At 45.0% G+C, this 18598-nt stretch overlaps 1 protein-coding gene across 2 annotated transcripts in view; it reads left to right on the forward strand.

Annotated features, from left to right (window-relative positions):
• The window catches only part of LOC147690171 (cholesterol 24-hydroxylase-like), a 399802-nt gene that overhangs the window by 167458 nt on the left and 213746 nt on the right, over positions 1-18598 (forward strand). For both annotated transcript variants that reach the window (XM_086937764.1, XM_086937763.1), the window contains exons 8-10: positions 3869-3979; positions 4084-4240; positions 11303-11365. In XM_086937764.1, the coding sequence (XP_086793890.1) occupies positions 3869-3979; positions 4084-4240; positions 11303-11365 (331 nt within the window). The remainder of the gene's footprint in view (positions 1-3868; positions 3980-4083; positions 4241-11302; positions 11366-18598) is intronic.

The raw sequence follows: 18598 nt of genomic DNA on the forward strand, positions 1-18598 counted from the left end.
TGTATCTATGAGTCTTTCCTTGGCTTGCTGGACCCCGTACTGGGCACGTTGAGAGACGGTGGGCTAGAGAATGCCAAGGCCAAGGGTTTCCACCCACAAGCCTGCTGGGGCTCTGACCCTGGGCCTAGTCAGGGACTCATAATCCAGGCAGGCAGTAGAGGCCTTCCTCAGCCTGCAGGATCCCGACCGGGCCTCCATGTGATACGACTCGGGTCGAGTACGGGTGCCAAGGGCAGGGATTTCCACCACTGGGCAAGTCATACGTCTTACCCAGGCCTAGGGTTCCGGTCAGATCTTCTAAACCTAGGCAATTGAGGAGACTTCCCCAGGCCTGCAGGACAATGTTGTATTGTATTGTATTGTAATGTAAGGGGAATTTGTAAAGCGCGCTGACACCATGGGTTTCCTGGCGCTGGTTGGAAACAGAAAGACCAGGGGGACTTAGCTGGATTGAGGGAAAAGCCATGTTTTTAGGGGTTTACGGAAAAGAATGAGAGAATTAGAGGTTTTGAGAGAGAGGGGAAAGGAATTCCAAAGTTTTGGGGCCAGGAATGCAAATCGCCGGCCTCCAGATCTGCAGAGTTTAATAGGGGGGATAGACAGGAAGTGAAGGTGGGAAGATCTCAGGTTCCGTGAAGGGCAATAGGGCTTGATGAGAGATTTCAGAAAGACGGGGCAGGAGCCAGATATAGATTTAAAAGTAAGGCAGCCGATCTTAAATGTTCCAGGCACTTCGATACATGGCAGGCCGGGGCTCAGAGTCCAGGGCCAGGGGCTTCCCCCCATGAGTCAGCCGAAGCTCTGACCTGGGGCCTGGTCTCAGCTTCTTAAATGAGGCAGGCAGGGGAGTCCTTCTTGAGCAGTTTGTGACACAGGGGCCAAAACAGGAAGTCCAGGGCTGGGGGCTTCCCCACCAGTTTGATCCCAGGGCCAAGCGGAGTGCTGGGGCCTATTCAATGTTTCTTCACCCCACCAAACCCTCCCCAGGTCTGCAGGACCCCCTCCCAGGCACTTTGCAACATGGTGAGCTAGAGAACGCAACCAAGGGGCGAGAAATCCACTTCCTGGCCTGCCAGAGCTTTGGCCTAGGGCCCAGTCAAAACTTCTTAATCCTGGTAGGCAGATGAGACCTGCCCAAAGCCTGCAGGACTCCTTCCAGGGCATTTTGCAACACAGTAGACTGAAGAATGGAGTGCAGGGTCGGAAGCTTCCAGCTTTGGCTAGCTGGAGCTCTGACCCGGGGCCCTGAGAGAGCTTCTTCACCCAGCTAAGCAAGGGCTCCCTCCTGGGGCCTGAGTGACTCCGTCCCAGTTGCTTGGAGACACAGCAGCCTCGAGAATGGAGCCCAGGACTGGGACTTTCAACCCAGGTCAACTAGAGCTCTTACCCTGGGCCCGGTAATATGTTCTTCACCCAGCCAGGCAGGCGAGCCCGCCCCGGCATGTTGGACTCCATCCCAGGTACTTTGTGACCAGATGGGCTATGCACTGTCCACTACCATCTACCGCAAACCCACGGATAGAAACTCCACTCTCCACTACAGAAGTTTTCACCGCGTTGGTTTGAAGAACAATTTACCCTATGCCCAAATCCTTAGAGTCAAACGCATTGTTTCCAAAGAAGAGGAATGCAAACAAGAAATAAGGAACACTCTCGACCGTCTGAAATCACGAGGATATCCTGCTCCCATACTTGATCTAACTGCTGAAAGGAGTGACAAATGATGTAGGACTGCTTTATTGCAACCTAAACCCAAGATACAGTCAGACCGTATGGTGGTCGTTTCCAAATATTCCAAAACATCTAATCGTTTTCAATCCATTATCTGTAAACATTGTCTATCTTAACCTTGGAACCTGATTTCAAAGGTTTATTCAGCCAACCACCAGTTTTTGCATTTACCAGAGGCAGAAACTTAAAAGAAATCTTGTGTAAACCCAGTAAACATGATGCACAGACTGTTTACAAAGGACTCAAGCCTTCTTACAACTGCAGTAACTGTCACAATTGTATTCCTGGCAATATCATCAACCACCCGATGAAAGGACATCAGATTAAACTCAAGGTGAACGCGACATGTAACACCAGTAATGTCATCTACTTATTGAAGTGTCCCTGCGGTAAATGTTATGTCGGACACAACGAAAGAAAGATCCGCGTCAGGATCTTAGAACATAAAAGCAACATTCGTACGAACAACTTGAAATCTACAGTAGCCACTCACTTCATGGAGAACAGGCACACTGTTGCTCAACTAAAATTTCAAATTTTGGAACAAGTTCAAATCACCCATAACAACAAGAACACCCTCTTAAAAAGAGAGAACTATTGGATCCGTTTTCTGTCCACGATGGTGCCCCATGGGCTTAATGACCGCATTGAATTTCTTTGTTATCTATGATTATCCGTCCTGTTTACTATGCATGTCTGATTAAGTCTGGAACCTATTTATACTTTTTGTTTACATTTCCTTTGACACGTTATTTTTCTTATATTCCTCTCGGATTTATACACTCCATCATGGCGGCGTTTGTATTTCTCCCTCTTTTACTGTTTTCACCCTTTCCAGGCCTTATCTTTAGTCCTTTCTTTATGTCCACACACTCTGGTCGTTTTAAAACAGTGACGTACAGCGTTGCACTGGTCGAACTGCTCCGTCGGAACTCCGCGGAGTTTAGCGTAGTTTCACGCATGTAAGTACCCTACGGGGACCTTGTGATACCTTCACCGGGTGGTGCTTCCACACACTGTTGTTTTACTCGACCGTTCACCTGCACACGAGCATGTTTTCGTGTTGTCACATTTCACTAGCGTTAGAGCTTCTGTTTACGTATTGCGCTCACCCGCCCCGGGTGACAGCTTCTTTTATTTCACATGAGAAGGTTAGGGTGACACGTTGGTCTGTTTTTACCTTTTCACTCTGTTTCTTTTACTCGTTATGCAGGAAATAACGCACTTGTGTTGACTTTTCTTTTTTCACGCTTACTTTCTCCATTTTGGTCCAGCTAACCGCATGTTATTGTTATCGCTCTGTGATATAGTGTACAGGATGTTTTAGTGATTCTGGTTATTTTCTGATTTGCCTCGTAGAGTAATCCCCTGACGAAGGGCATCTGCCCGAAATGCATCGGGATGTTTGAGGATTATTATGTTGCAATATAACTAACAAAGAGACATGTTTTTGACTGCAATCTTTTCCGGACTGGAATGTCCAATTATTCTACATTTTCGAATAAAACCTTGAGATGGTTAAACTTTGATTCCTATATAATTTTGTGTATGGAATGAGACTTCGGTCTTTTCGGTTGTGCACAGAGGTGTTCTCTCCCTAGACGGGGGAGCCCTGGATTATTGCTATGCACATGGACCTCCGGTCCGGGGGTCCTCACCCTTGGTCTGCCAAACCAATACCCATTATTGACATGTGTGACAGGGAGACATTAGAGAGAATATATCTGGCCTCCCTGAGCTCTGCTTGGACTTGAAACTTCAAATGAGCCCCCAATGGGGACCTCAAGGGCAGCTCGAAATTCTAAACATTGAGTCACATGAAGGAAATACAGTGTTTTGTTTATTTTGTTTAAGTACAAACATCCACAGTGACATTAGCATGGCACATTTTGCACCACCTATGTAGGCATGGTAAATGACCCCTAATTATCATTTCCAACAGCCCTACATTCAAGGAATGGGTATAAGGAATGCAAAATACATGTTTTGAAGGCTAGTACCTCAGCATAATAGTAGGACCTAAAAGAAGTGTGATTAGCTTTAAATAGGCAATTCAGTGAATGATCTTCAGACAAAAGGCAATCTGTCAATACCTTAAAATATTTTCTTCTCATAAGTCATATTTTATCATCCTTAGGCGGCATTTGGTTTAGAAATAAACTCACTTCAAGATGAAAAGACTCCATTTCCACGAGCAATCACCATGGCCATTAAAGGAATGTTTGAACAACGCAAACCCTTCGTACAGGTTTGTGGAGACACCATTCTTTCATTCTTCTCTGTTACCTATATGTTTGTGTGGCCCTCTGATCCTAGCAAAATAGAATCAACTTTTCTTATGTCCTGCTAAAGTGGTACCCTGGAAACCGTCAGCTGGTAAAAGATGTCCGGGAGAGCATAAGGCTGCTGCGCCGAACAGGAAAAGAATGCATCGAGCGCAGGAAGAAGGCCCTCGCCAATGACGAGGAGATACCATTGGATATTCTAACACAGATTCTGAAAAGTGAAGGCAAGCTAAACTTTTATTGTTATTATCTTTGGTTTATAGTGTTAAAGTTGGAAGATTTAAATTACAAAATAAAGGAGACATGAGTTTAGGTGTACTTCAACTAAAGAGAGTGATGGAAACCCCAGCTGGAGTTACTACTTGAGTATTTTCTGTTTCACTTCGGCCAACTCTGAATGAGCCGCTAAGCCCTCATCTTGGGCATGCCAGTAGGTATGGTATCATTAATTCAATGTGTGAGAGTATCTATGCGGGCCTTCTGCATAACTCCAAAAAGGGATGTAAGCAGTGTGTAGCTTGAGTGTGGTACCAAGAAAAGCAAAATATGAACGAGACATTTACAGCTCTGAGGGTAAAATCGAGCTTTTTAAGAGTTAATTTATTCTGTGCATTACTGGAACGGACAGTGAACTTAGATCTCAAAGTAAGGTATAGTGTGCACAGAGTTCAGTGGGTCCCCAAAGGTAGGCAGAGGCTAAAGTAGATGATACTTTACTCTCTATTTGTGGTAGTGTGGGCGAGCAGCAAGGCTTTATCAGAGGGTAGTGTTAAGCATTTATTGTACACACACAGGCAAGACATGATTTGACACACTCAAAGCCTGAACTCTGACCAATTTGTTTTGTATAAAAATATTATTGAGCTGTATTTTATTTCTAGAACCAAACCAGGCCTGTTGCAGGTAAGTGAAATAATACTTTGCAAAAACATTACAGTTGAATCACAGTTGCATGTACTTATTTTGTATACAGGTAGGTCAATTATTTAGAAACATTTGAGATTACTTTAAAGTTACTTTACAGGTACTGTATGAATATTTTTTGGATTACTTTTCGGATTACTTTTCTAACTCAGTGTGATATGCCTGGATATCACACTGGGGCATTTCCTGAATAAAAGGTAGGCAAAACAGTTTTTTCACAAAACACAGTTTCTTAGGATCTTATGCAAATCCCCCTCCACGCTTGGAAGTTATTCAGAGGAAAACAGTCAATACAATCCTATAGAGGAAAAATGAGTTATCGTTTTGCAGGTAAGTAAACAGTCTTGAGGGGTGAGTTCCTGGGACGAGAACAACGGTTCCCCAGGGTCAAGGATGCACTCAAAGAGCATTCTCAGTGGCAACAGGGCGGCCGGGTGCAGAGTGCTGAGGCCCAATGTTATCCAATGGGGGTTACGAGGCCTCCAGTTGATGGCTGCTCATGGACACGCCACTTGGATGTGGGATCAAAGCTCTTAGGGTTTAGCTCAGGGCAAAGCAGGATCCGAGTTAGCACACAAAGTGCACCCACAGTGGCGGCCGGGTGCAGAGTGCTAATTTGGCATCAGGTACCCTGGTATTTTCAAAGAGAGTTGCCAGTTTTGGATTTTGGCTGCAGGCTAGGTCCAGGAAGACTTTTGGGAGGAACCAACAGCTGGGCAGGTACGTTGGAGGGCTCGGGGACATCGGTGCACCTCAGGTCCTCTTCTCCAGGGCGCAGGGCGGCCAGATGTAGGGGTGCCTTTTGAGGGCGTATTTCACCTTACCAGGACACTCGTGGTTGGGGGTTTCTCCTTGCAGAGGCTGCAGGCGATGTCAAGGAGTCTTGGAGGGGTCAACCCACAGTGAACTCAGACTCTGGAGTGCTGGGGGGGCTCACTTGGACCAGTGGAGCACACTTGACTCTGGCTGCAGGACAAGAAGACTTTTGGCACAGGATCTCTGGAAACTGCAGAGTGGCCGGTAGGGCTGGGGCCAAGTCAGTTCTTCTCTGCAGCCTCCTCTGCTGTGCGTCTTCTTTTGTCCTTCTGTTTTGTAGGTTGCGGGAATCTGCCTTCTTGGTTCAGGGTTGCCCTCTAAATACTGTATTTAGGGGGCATTTTATGGGTCTTGAGGTCAGTTGCCTATGGGCTACTGACCTTATGGTGACTATCAATCAATCAATCACGACATTTGTAGAGCGCGCTATTCACCCGGAAGGGTCACAAGGCGCTGGGGGAGAGGGGTACGTTACTGCTCGAACAGCCAGGTCTTGAGCTGCTTCCTGAAGGAGAGAAGGTCTTGGGTCAGCCGAAGGTGTATGGGGAGGGAGTTCCAAGTCTTGGCTGCCAGGTAGGAGAAGGATCTTCCTCCGGTGGTGGCTCTGCGGATGCGTGGTACGGTGGCGAGGGCGTGGCTGGTCGATCGTAGCTGGCGGGTGGGCGTGTAGAAGGTCAGGCGGCCGTTGAGGTACTTGGGGCCCAGGTCGTGGAGAGCCTTGTGTGCGTGGGTGAGGAGTCTGAACGTGATTCTCTTGCTGACGGGGAGCCAGTGCAGGTCTCTCAGGTGTCCGGTGATGTGGCTGTGTCGGGGGATGTCCAGGATGAGTCGTGCGGAGGCATTCTGGATGCGTTGGAGTCTTTTTTGAAGTTTGGCTGTGGTTCCGGCGTAGAGGGTGTTCCCATAGTCCAGTCGGCTGGTGACGAGTGCCTGGGTAACGGTCTTCCTGGTTTCGGTGGGGATCCATCTGAAGATCTTGCGGAGCATGCGCAGGGTGTTGAAGCATGATGAGGAGACGGCGTTGACTTGTCTGGCCCTTTGTGTGCTCACCACATGTGGGAGAGTGGGCACAATCCCTAACACTGATTGGAGAGTGCCTGCCATCTGCAAGATGGTGGGCACTGAAGAGTGGGCTAACTCTACTGAAGAGTGCCAACTCGACCTGAGGGGTGGAGTTGGCAGAGGTGGGCACACCTTGGCTGTTCTAATTTTTTCCGCCTGTCCTCCTGCTAAAAAAAAGGGTGACACAAGAATGGGGCCTGCTCCTGATAGCAGGAGATCCTGGGGGTCTCGTTACAAAGATGGCAAGGCCTTTTAAGCTCCCCTGCCACAGATGGCTCTTCTTGACCTGGGGGAGGTGTGACCACCTCCGCCCAGGAAAGACTTTGTTTCTGGGCCCAGGGAGCGAAGGATCCCACCCCAGAGGTCCAGAAACATGTCTTGTGGTGGCAGGCTGGTGTTTACCAGTCCGAGAACCCACCAGAGGCTAGTCTTTTTTCAGGGTGCATCTCTAAGATTCCCTCTGAGTGCATGGTATAATAAATCCCACACTGGTACCACTCTGGGTTAATTATGCTGAGAAGTTTGCTACCAAACGTCTCAGAATTTAGTAAAGCCATTATGGTGCTGTGGAGTTCGTAATGTCTACACTTAGAATATCTAATAATGAACTTAGACACTGTAGGGGTACAGTGCTCATGCAACTGTACCCTCACCAGTAGCATAGTGCACCCAGATAGAGGGTGTCTTACCTATATGAAAGGCAGTGGGTTGCAGGCATGGTGTGCCATGTTGACTCTTCACTTTTCTCTGCAGCAAAATATGCAGGCTGCAATAGCACTGTATGTGTTAAGGTACAGGCCCTCTAAGTAGGGCACAATATGTGTTGCTGCCCTTAGAGGCCTTCCCTGGCCGCAGTGACCTTGGTACCCATGGTACCTTTTACAAGGGACCTACAGGTGGCTAGAGGAGTGCCAATTGGGGGAACAAAGGTACATATTTGGGAAAGAACGTGTGCCCTCTACCCTGATTGGCAGTGACTCAAGGCAAATCAAGTAAAAGTGCAACAGAAATCTGGCAAAAAGTAGAGGGGTACTGCATCAGAACCCCAGCTTTCTACAGACACTATGTAGACAGAAATGCTAGGCTGCAGGAGAGAGCGGTGGCTGTCTTAACGTGAACTGTGACTGAGATCCCACACTTATCAAAACAGTAAGTCCCTCAGAGGAAAACCATTTGAAACTGTGTCCCACACTTACTACCTTGATGTGAATGATTAGACAACCCTTCGAGAAGGTGTATATATGTGTTTTGCTCAAAAAACAAATCAATACTACAATACAAAAAGAAATAAAGAACTTATAGAGTACATTACAACTTTAAGTAAAAGAGAAGTACAAACCTAAAGTAAAAATATGTAAAATGGATAATGGATATTGGGGCAAAGATAATAGGTGATAACTCCATTAGAAGCCCTGGTATAAATCTTATATCAAAGTCTGTAGGAATATAAATATAGCAAAAAAGTAAAACATTCTCTGCCTGCAAAATGGGTACTCCTTGTGACTAGCACACAAGTGGCAGTCATATATAAGCTAGCCTTTGGTTCCAGTGCAGGATTCTACCTTCATACTTGAAAACACACAGTTCTCGAAATACCCACCAAGTTCAAAGTAGAAGCTGTATCCAAAGATGGTTCTGGGCTGGTTGGATACCAGTTGTAGGTGCCAAATGAGGCTGACCTATCAAGGCACATGAAGATGCTAGTTCAGCCCATGTCAGCTCTTCAATGAAGGGGCTTCAATTTTTTTTTGAGCTACAACCTGATATTAAAGTTACAGATCTTATAAGCGGTAAAGATGATAGTACCTTTCTAAATCTTCATGAACTCTCCAAAACAGAGCTCTGGTGACCTAGATATTTTGGATAAAGGTTTTATATAACTGAAACTGAATCCAGCAAAATTCTTTCAGTCCACAGGTTAACTGAATATTCCTCCCAGTTGCCTGAGGGTTCCTCTGTTTCAGAATCTCCTGAAATCTCTTGTTCTCCAAGACTTAGGGATTAAAGTCCTATATGTAAAACAGGGGTTACACAGTAGAACATTTCAGGTTCCTGTATACTGAGTTTTTGCAGCACTTTCAATCAACTCAGAATTTTCCACAGGCCAGCCAACCCCTCTAAGTTCAAAGCACCTCTCTTTGCAAAACAGCTTCTACAAGCTAGATCTCTAACAGTTTAAGGAGACAGTCTGCAGAATACTCCTATCTCACTGTCCCTGGAGGCTAAATTCGGAAACCTGCATTCCATTTCTGAAACACATGCATGGACACAGGAATACATACAATAGGTAGGCCTAATCCTTCCAGTGTTCCTCTGCAGGTGGAAGGAACAGTCATGTGAGTGATACTTGCTGGTCTAGCTCCAACTGTGTTCCGAAGAATGGTGCCTGAATTGGAGTACCACAGGAATTGGCGCACCTGTGGTAAGGTCATTTCAACCTTACCGTGCCACTAGTTACTGCACTCACTCCATTTTTTACTATGTATGATGTAAATAAAGCCTAGTAAGATTCGCTTTAAGGTTAGGAAAGACAACAAAGGCCTTTGGGAAAAAATAAAATATAGTGAGGGCTTCGTCAGTGGAAAAATCTGTAACCCATACTTGAATCCTTCCCTCACTCATCCCACAGAAACAAACTCAACTGTCCCAGTGGTTTCACTAGAGAGACATTCCATAAGATTGTGGAGACATGGTATCAAGGGGCATCTTCCAAGTTAAAAGAGTAAAATTCTCATTCAAGAGTTCCTGGCAGAGTTAATCCCTACAATCAATCAATCAATCACAGTATTTATAAAGCGCACTACTCACCCGTGAGGGTCTCAAGGCGCTGAGGGGAGTGGGGGTGCTGCTGCTATTGCTCGAAGAGCCAGGACTTGAGGAGCCTCCTGAAGGTGAGCAGGTCCTGGGTCTGCCGTAGTCGGGTTGGGAGGGTGTTCCAGGTCTTGGCAGCGAGGAAGGAGAAGGATCTGCCTCCGGAAGTGGTCCGTTGGATTCGAGGGACGGCGGTGAGAGCGAGATTGGCAGAGTGGAGCTGGCGGGCGGGGGTGTAGAAGTTGAGTCTGCTTCAGGTAGGCTGGTCTGGAGTTTTGGAGTGCTTTGTGTGCGTGAGTGAAGAGCTTGAAGGTGATCCTCTTGTTGACAGGGAGCCAGTGCAGGTCTCTTAGGTTGGTGGTGATGTGGCTGTGACGTGGGAGGTTGAGGAATTGTCGGGCCGAGGCGATCTGGATGCGCTGTAGTCGCTGTAGGTGTTTAGTTGGATTTGCAGCATAGAGTGCGTTGCCATAGTCCAGCCGGCTGCTGACAATGGCTTGGGTCACCGTTCTCCTGGTTTCGACCGGTATCCACTTGTAGATCCTGCGAAGCATGCGGAGGGTGTTGAAGCAGGAGGAGGAGATGGCGTTGACCTGCTTGGACATGGAGAGGGAGGAGTCCAGGATGAATCCCAAGTTGCGTGCGTGGTCTGTGGGTGTCGGTGCTGTTCCCAGTGTTTTCAGCCACCCGGACTCGTCCCAGGCAGACGGGTTAGGGTCGTCTTTTCCAAATTCAGCTTCAGGCGGCTGTTCTTCATCCACTCGGCGACCGCCTTCATACCCTCGTGGAGGTTTGTTTTGGCGGTGTGCGGGTCCTTGGTAAGGGAGAGGATGAGCTGGGTGTCGTCGGCGTAGGAGATAATGTTCAGGTCGTGTTGGCGGGCCACTTGTGCGAGGGGGGCCATGTAGATGTTGAACAGCGTCGGGCTGAGGGATGAGCCCTGGGGTACACTGCAGATTAAGTTGGTTGCTTCAGCTTGGTAGGGTGGGAGGCGGACTCTCTGAGTTCTGCAAGAGAGGTGGGATGAGGTCCAGTCCAGGGCTTTGTCCCGAATTCTGCCTTCTTGGAACTCCTCTTCGTGTCTTTTGCCCATCTATTCAGTTGAACTCTATTGAGTTGAAAAAGCAGAACTGGGATTTTATCATACATTGCTTAATCTAATCCTAGGCCATGCACTTATCCTTGTCATTAACTACTGGCTGACAAAAATACTTATTAATGCAAACATTTCCCACATTTCTAAAAGTAAAAAGATATTCCAAATTTGGAGTCAAATTGATCACTGCCTCCATTACCCCAGATAAGATAGACAATGATAATCTGTCTATGATTACAGAAACTTCAGGATCAAGTATTCAGTGGGTCGCCAGAAGACTATTATGGGTATGGAAAGTGAGGCGTGATAAAGGAATTATGAGCCATAACCAATTTAGCACCACAGAAAAAATTGAGCTAAAGGGTTGCAAAACTATCAAAGGAATGGAATCAAAATGGAGTTACCAACATACAAAGACTGAAAACCTTATATTGGAGCAAAAGAAGCACACGTGCAGATCTGGCTAAGGTGAAAAATGTGATTTGTTGTCAATTTACAATGTTTAGAATGCTTGCTTCTTTAGGTGTATTCTTCAGTGGCATTTCTTATTTAACCAGTATATTTATTCTACTTGTAGAACTGGAAGAGAAATGTGATCAGGAAACTATGCTGGACAACTTTGTTACTTTCTTCATTGCTGGTTAGTAGTGACATCACTTAATGTGTATATTTAGACTATTGTGTTAATTAAAAATTTTGGATGTGGCAAATAGCTCTCCAGAGGTTAGAACCAATAAAATGTTCAAAGGCGATTAAAAAGTAAACATGACAAAAATGTGGAACATTATGTGTAAGGGGCAGAATTGCAAACTTATGTATACCAACTTTAAATGCAAAGTATTTAAATACCTGTGCTTAGATGCCCTTTGTTCTTTAGTTACAAATTCACAAAGCATGCAACGTTTATTAGACTGTTGTATGGAGACTGAGAAGTCCTGTCAAATGTTTGTCCTTGCTGCTTTCACCATTATACAGCAATATATCTAACACAAAACTGTTACAATTTCATTATGTTGTGTTATTCCTCTCTCTTTATTGCCCTATGTACCAAACTGTAAACTTTAATTAATATGTTATTCCAAAGTGTACCAAATGTGCAAAACTACACCCATGTAAGAGGAAAGCACAAAAATGATTTTCAAGATGCCTTTTTGAGGGAATGTCAAGAAAACTGTAGTCACTAAAATATATTATATCTCAGAGGGTTAAAATTTGTTTTGCTCGACTGTGTGCTGATTCTCCTGTGGACATAACCTACTGTGCAAACCATTCAGTCATGCACTGGAGGTTCGGTACAGAACCTGGACTTTTGCCAGACCCTGCGCCAAACCCTTTATCTGTGCATTTTTGGCCGATGGCCATGCCTTCAGCCTAGTTCCAGGCTAACCCCTTATAGAGATGAAATTCACTTCCTATGCCATTGCACAGTGGACTTTGAGCGCAGGACATGGCCTTCACCTAAGCACTGTACTTAAGCCTTTTGTGTATATAACTAAGTGTGCATAGCCTTTGGCCATGCAAAGGAGCGGTTGGGGGAATGGTCTGGCCTTTAGCCTGAAGGACGTGGCCCTCTAAGGGCCCGCTGGTTATTTCCACAACCACCTTTAATGCCTTCCCATGAAGAGTTGGTCAGTCAGTAGAGAATACAGACTTACTTTATTAGTAGTTCTCTGCAGAGCGAGACCCAGTCAGACCTGCACCCTAAGATGGACGCTGAGCGGGACTGCCTGCTCAAAGCGCACTAATACATGATAAAGCTTTCTCGAGACCTCGGCCACGCCCACTATGGGTGTATTATCAGTGCTCCAAGGTAAATGTGTTGGGCTTCAACGTCTCCTAACGTGGTAGCAGAACTACACATACAGAAAGAAATGTTCGAAAAACAGCATCTATTCATTAGCAGATCCAACTTCAACCTTGGGAAGCAGAGAAAGAATAACATACAATTTTACAGTTCTGCTTAAGTAGGCACGCAAGCCAACAAAGCTTACATGCTGTAAGGATTACTCAGTGGGTTTCATAATGCTAATACAAATGGCGTCTATTTAGCCACTTAATGCTAACTTAAAGAATAGATACAAATGCATATAAGGTAAGGGAATTTCAAACCTAACAGACCCTCCTTTTAGCACAGAATGCTAAATAAGCTTTATTGCTATCCGGCAGGGTCTTTACAATTCTAAGGGAGGGGCTAGTAGCATAATCGTCCATTTAACAAATGCATTGTAAAGCAGATGCACAAAATATGCAAATATTGGAGCAGTCTTAATAATCAAATGTTCCCTCATCAATCAATATTAGTGACTGAATTTCTTGCACCATCATAGAGGAATACTTATTTTCTTGTGTTGATTTCACCATGTTGAAAATAAGTTTCGTTGCACAGTACTTGCAGCAAGCTGGAAGACAATTGATACATAAACAATAGGTGAATATAACCCCTGCAACGGCTATCAATACGAGAAATATCTTCCAACCCCATGAAGACAATAGTTCCAAGAGCTACCCTGTGAAAGACCATGATCCATTATCCTGGTGTATCTCTGCGGCCAATCTGTGAAACTTTTGTATGGCAGAATAAACAGTCTGAGCACTATCAGGGATGTACACACATCAGCTATTGCCGATGACCCTACATACTCCACCCCTATCACCCAGTATGACATATAAAACCATCCAATTTTGGAGTGAAACAAGTCTCGTAGCTTGGAGCTAAACTGTTATATTATTGAGTATACCGGTAGTAGTATTAATGACTCCTCCAACTACTCTAGCTAAGCGGAGTATATTACGGCTATTGAACATGAGACCCCAGAATGGCATAATACAGTTCATTATGTCAGTGAATTGCTGTAGTGAAGTATCTGTTTGATCAATATTATCTACGTTGACCACTCTTTTGGCTCGGTGTATGGAGACATCCCTTCAATGTAACCTAAGATCTTTCCGGTATGTGGATGATGCAATATAAATAGGAGGCAGAGGAAAAGAAAGATAACACTGACCCGGCCATCCCCTAGGGAGCCAAGTATACGCTTGTTCTCTACAGATAAAATACACATTCCGAGGTGTCCTTAAAGGTGGGCTACTAGTCGTATTCAGCTGGTAAGTGTAAGTACACTGGCCTCGCCACATGGAAACATTCCCTATTCCCTGAGCACAGAAACTAGCCGTTATATTTATCATGGGAACAGGTATCGTTTTATCCTCAGTGGAATTCAATTTAGTCTTTATTTCGAATATTATGATCAGAAAAGACACACAGAATATTTACAATAGCATAATAAATAGTCTAAGGTAAAAACATAGTTTATAAAATAGTAAGAGAAAATACATCGTAATAGTTGATAATACACAAATGTATAAAAGCATGCCAAAACCATCAATTAAAAACACATAATTCTTGATAAAAGTTATATCTTCGTGGTATGCTGTACTTACACCAAGAGTGATTTACTTATCATTTCATTCATCCATCGTACTTAAAGAGAGCACAATACAGAATTAGAAAAAACAGGTAAATATTAGAGCATCATACAGAGGGTTAGAACTAATCAATGGCAGCTGATACTTTTAAAAAATGTAACCGTATTCTTCATATCCAACCTAAAAATGTTGCTAGGGCTATCACAATGGGCTCTTGGGTACTAGTCTTCAATAGTCTTAGAGCAGTAGCACATGACCTACTACATAAGTTAGAGCAAATTGTTTTTAGCCATTTGCTCCGTGGAGAGTTGTAGGCAGGGCATACAAATAGGATATATGGTAACGTTTCATCCTGGTCCTGACAAAATACACATTTACTATCTGAAATCTTTTTCCATTTGGCAGTAAAGGATTTAAGGCCATATGTAGGTAGCTAAATACCGGTCGGTAACGGCCGAAAATCGGTAATTATCCCGTTACGACTGGTATTTAGCTTTTTGTAATGTAGGTGGCTGGATTTAGGGATTCAGTAATTTACCGAATCGGTAATTTAAGGAATCGGTAAATTACCAAATTCTTAAAATACCGAATCAGTAAATTACTGAATCCTTAGGTCCTATGTAGGGAGAACTGAAGTGAGTGCATTTTTGATTTAAGGATGTATGTGCGCCATAAGTGCACAAATGCACGATTCAGGGGTGCACCAGGGTGCCGATGTGGCACCCTGCCACCCTTGAATATGCTCCCCCTATTACCGATTCGGTATTTACCGAATCGGTAATAGTGAATGGCTTCCCATTCATTCCCAGGCCCATAGGAGAGATTGGGAATTACCGAATCGGTAAATACCGAATCGGTAATACCGAATATTACCGAATCGGTAAAATTTACAGAATTTTTACCTACATACTATTTACTGATTCTTAAATACCGAATCGGTAAATTCGGTATTTAAGAATCGGTAAATCGAGATTACCTACATATGGCCTTTAGTTGGTAAGCTGCCCACTCGAAACTGGTTAAAGTTTCCTGTCGCCCGGCTTAGTAATATAGTCCCAAAAGTTTTCAAACATGGGCTATGGCTTATGTTCCAAAAAGGTACTGGACAATATATATGATTTCTGGTGGATCGCATGTTATTTTCTTTAATCATGGTCCAATAGGCCTCTTTAAAAACTTTTTGGATGGGAAATGTGTTACCAACCGGATCTTCCCATAAATGGGTCATGCCCATATTCACCACGGAGCATTTTATCTTTTGAAACCATATTATCTTATGTGAAGTATCGGCATCTCTAACATCTTTGAGAGCGTTTGCATAATGTGACAGCTCCAGAGTTGACCACAATCTTCGCCAAAAAGCAAGAGGTCTAAATAAAATCTTGCAACCTCAACCACTATGTTGCATCCCAAATCAGAGTAAAGGGGTTTAAGAGGTGTATTCTGAGAAAGGCCAGTGAGACTGCTCACACATTTGTTATGGCCTAGAGTAAGTAGTGAAACTTTCTCAAAACCCCAGAGTTCAGCTCCATAGAGGGTGGGAGCCAAGACCTTTGTGTTGTAAATCTTTAGGACTGGCCCTATCGGCTTGGTCTGAGAAAGCCTATGCTTGTTTAGTAGTGCTTCTGCCAGTTGTGAGTGCTTAAGTGCCAATAGGTCTATCTGGGGCTGCCAGTCTAACTTTCTGATGTAATCCCCAGGTAAGTAAATACGTCTGTTTGTTCCAATGAGGCCCTATTCACGAGAACACTGCCCTTGACAGCCTTGTGCTTGTGCAGAACCATAAATTTTGGTTTTGTCCACGTTCACCGCCAATTCATGATCTCTCCAAAAGGCCTCAAAGTGACAAAGCCCTTGCTGCAACCCCAATTGAGTTTTTGATATAATTAGGGTATCGTCAGCAAACATGAGTATTGGGACCTTTGAGCCAGCTAAAGAAGGAGCACCAGTAGGATGTGCTAAGAAATACTTTACAACCCAATTTATAAACAAAGAAAATAAAGTGGTGGCCAGAACATACCCTTGACGTACCCCTTTTAAATCAAAAACCTGGGAGTAGTATTGCCCTGTGCACCCCATCGGAGCTGCGCAAAATAGGACTTGTTATTTGGCTACAAGCGATAAGAGCTCCAAGGGCATGCCTAGGTCTTTCAGATCTGCCCAGAGCTTGTTACGTCAGACTGTGTCGAATGCTGTTTTTAAATCAACAAAGGAGGCATAAATAGTGCTCCCTGCTAAAATTACAACACACCAATAAATTAAAATAAAACGAAAGACCTGATTGATGGTACTTACATGTGCCCTAAAACCTGCCTGTAAGGGTGATAGTATGCTATTTTCTTCAATCCATGACTGTATTCTATTTAACTGTAACCTGACCATTATTTTTTGTGTAGAGTCAATTAGATTAATTGGCCTATAATTACTGGGACTGGATTGATCCCCCCTTTTATAGATAGGTAAAATTTCAGCTCCTCGCCATGAGTCAGGTATCTTTGCTCCACTAGCTTTCGCATTCACAAGCAGCTGATATTATTCTCTTGGAAACATTTAAAGTATTCAGCAATATTAAATCCTTGAAAGTTTGCTACTTAATTTCTTAACCAGGTAACATTTTCTTGGACTGTAAAAACGCTCATGCAAGCATCGGGGTGTAGCGTACCCTCCTTTCCATCTTTCCCGGGGGATATCCCTGATGCACCACAATATACTCTAGAATTGCTTCATAGTCGGCCTGCGTCATTTTCATTAAATCTGCATGATAGTGCATATAAACCATGGACAATAACTGAAACCAAGCCTTACAGCTGCCTAAGTAAGATAAAGGCATATACATTAATAGATCATTCTTATGCATAACATAAGGAAGTAGGCCACATACCCAGCACTCTTTGACATTAGTTGTGCTATGCACCTGATGGGGCATTTGAATAAAGGCATTCTGAGTGTAGGTTTGCCTATGTCTCTCCTTATGCGGGGCCAATGTAATGAATGAATGCACTGCTGGCAATGGGTGGTCCCTATCAGAATATGTACAGGATGCTGCTCCTTCAGATACCAAACTATTCCAAATAATGCAACCATCAGCACCAGAATGAATACCACCACCACCACCCTGCTTCCAGTGGACCAATTAGACCATCCAGGCCATTTCTGCTGTATCGGAGAAGCCATTAGAGGGCGCTCCTCTCTCATTGTTTCACAACCAAATGGGTACATAGTTAGAATGTATTTAGGGAAGTCAAATCCAACCAGCCAGAGAGGTATTCTTTTCCTGTGTCCTTCAACGCCTCACTGTCAGGCTTCTATCATTCATCAATGTTGTCTCCCACAATGGAGCTGCAAATTTTCAACTCTGCAACACAATCGCGGCCTGTGCTGTGAACAATCCTTCTTTCAGGATAGAGTAACCTCCCTCCAGGGCAAATAACCTCAACGACCCTGTCCAGTGTCCTAGGCAGTGCACCAGTACTTAACTCTGAACTAAAGCAGATACCAGGAGCACAGCCCCTGCCCCTGAACTCAAGACTTTCCATAACTCTTGTGTTGGCCTGCTGCTGCGCTCTCTTTCTGTCGGAGCCATAGATTGTACCTAGTGTGCCCAGGCACTTCGTCGTCAACAAACAAAGGTAAGAGCTCACACTCTGTTGGTGATCTGGACTCGGGTAGTTGCACTGCAGGAGCTGGGATACCTAGTGCGGCCCTTATCTCAGGGGGAACAGCCTCAAGCAAGATCTCGTCACTCTCCTTGTGGGTCTGTGCCCCTCTCAACCGGGCATCAGAGAAGGAAACAAAACAAGGTACCAGCTCTCCTTCCTGGTTGGCGATCCTGTCTTTCACCCAGAAATCATACGGGAGCGGCAGAGGCACCCTCTTTACATGAGAGGCATGCACCCAGTGCTTCCGGCCATCCACCTTCACTGCTGTCCTAGTGGCCAAAAGCACCTGGGTAGGCTCACCCCACCTTGGCTCCAATCAATCAATCTATAAATCATAGAATTTGTAACGCGCACTACATACCCATGAGGGTCTCAAGGCACTTAGGGGGTAACGCTGCTACTGTTCGAAGAGCCAGTTCTTGAGGAGTCTCCTGAAGGTTAGGAGGTCTTCAGTCTGCCGTAGGTGGATAGCGAGGGTGTTCCACGTCTTGGAGGCGAGGTGGGAGAATGATCTGCCACCGGCAGTCACTCTTCAGATGCGGGGGACAGTGGCGAGGGCGCGGTCTGCAGAGTGGAGTTGGCCAGACGGGGTGTAAAGGCTGAGTCGGATGTTGAGGTACGCCGGTCCGGTGTCGTGGAGTGCCTTGTGTGCACGGGTGAGGAGCTTGAAGGTTATCCTCTTGTTGATGGGGAGCCAGTGCAGGTCTCTCATGTGTGGTGTGATGTGACTACGGCGCGGGATGTTCGAGGATCAGGCATGCTGAGGCGTTCAGGATGCGTTGGATCCA

The sequence above is a fragment of the Lissotriton vulgaris genome, chromosome 9, assembly GCF_964263255.1.
Source record: "Lissotriton vulgaris chromosome 9, aLisVul1.2, whole genome shotgun sequence".
NCBI classification, from domain to species: domain Eukaryota; kingdom Metazoa; phylum Chordata; class Amphibia; order Caudata; family Salamandridae; genus Lissotriton; species Lissotriton vulgaris.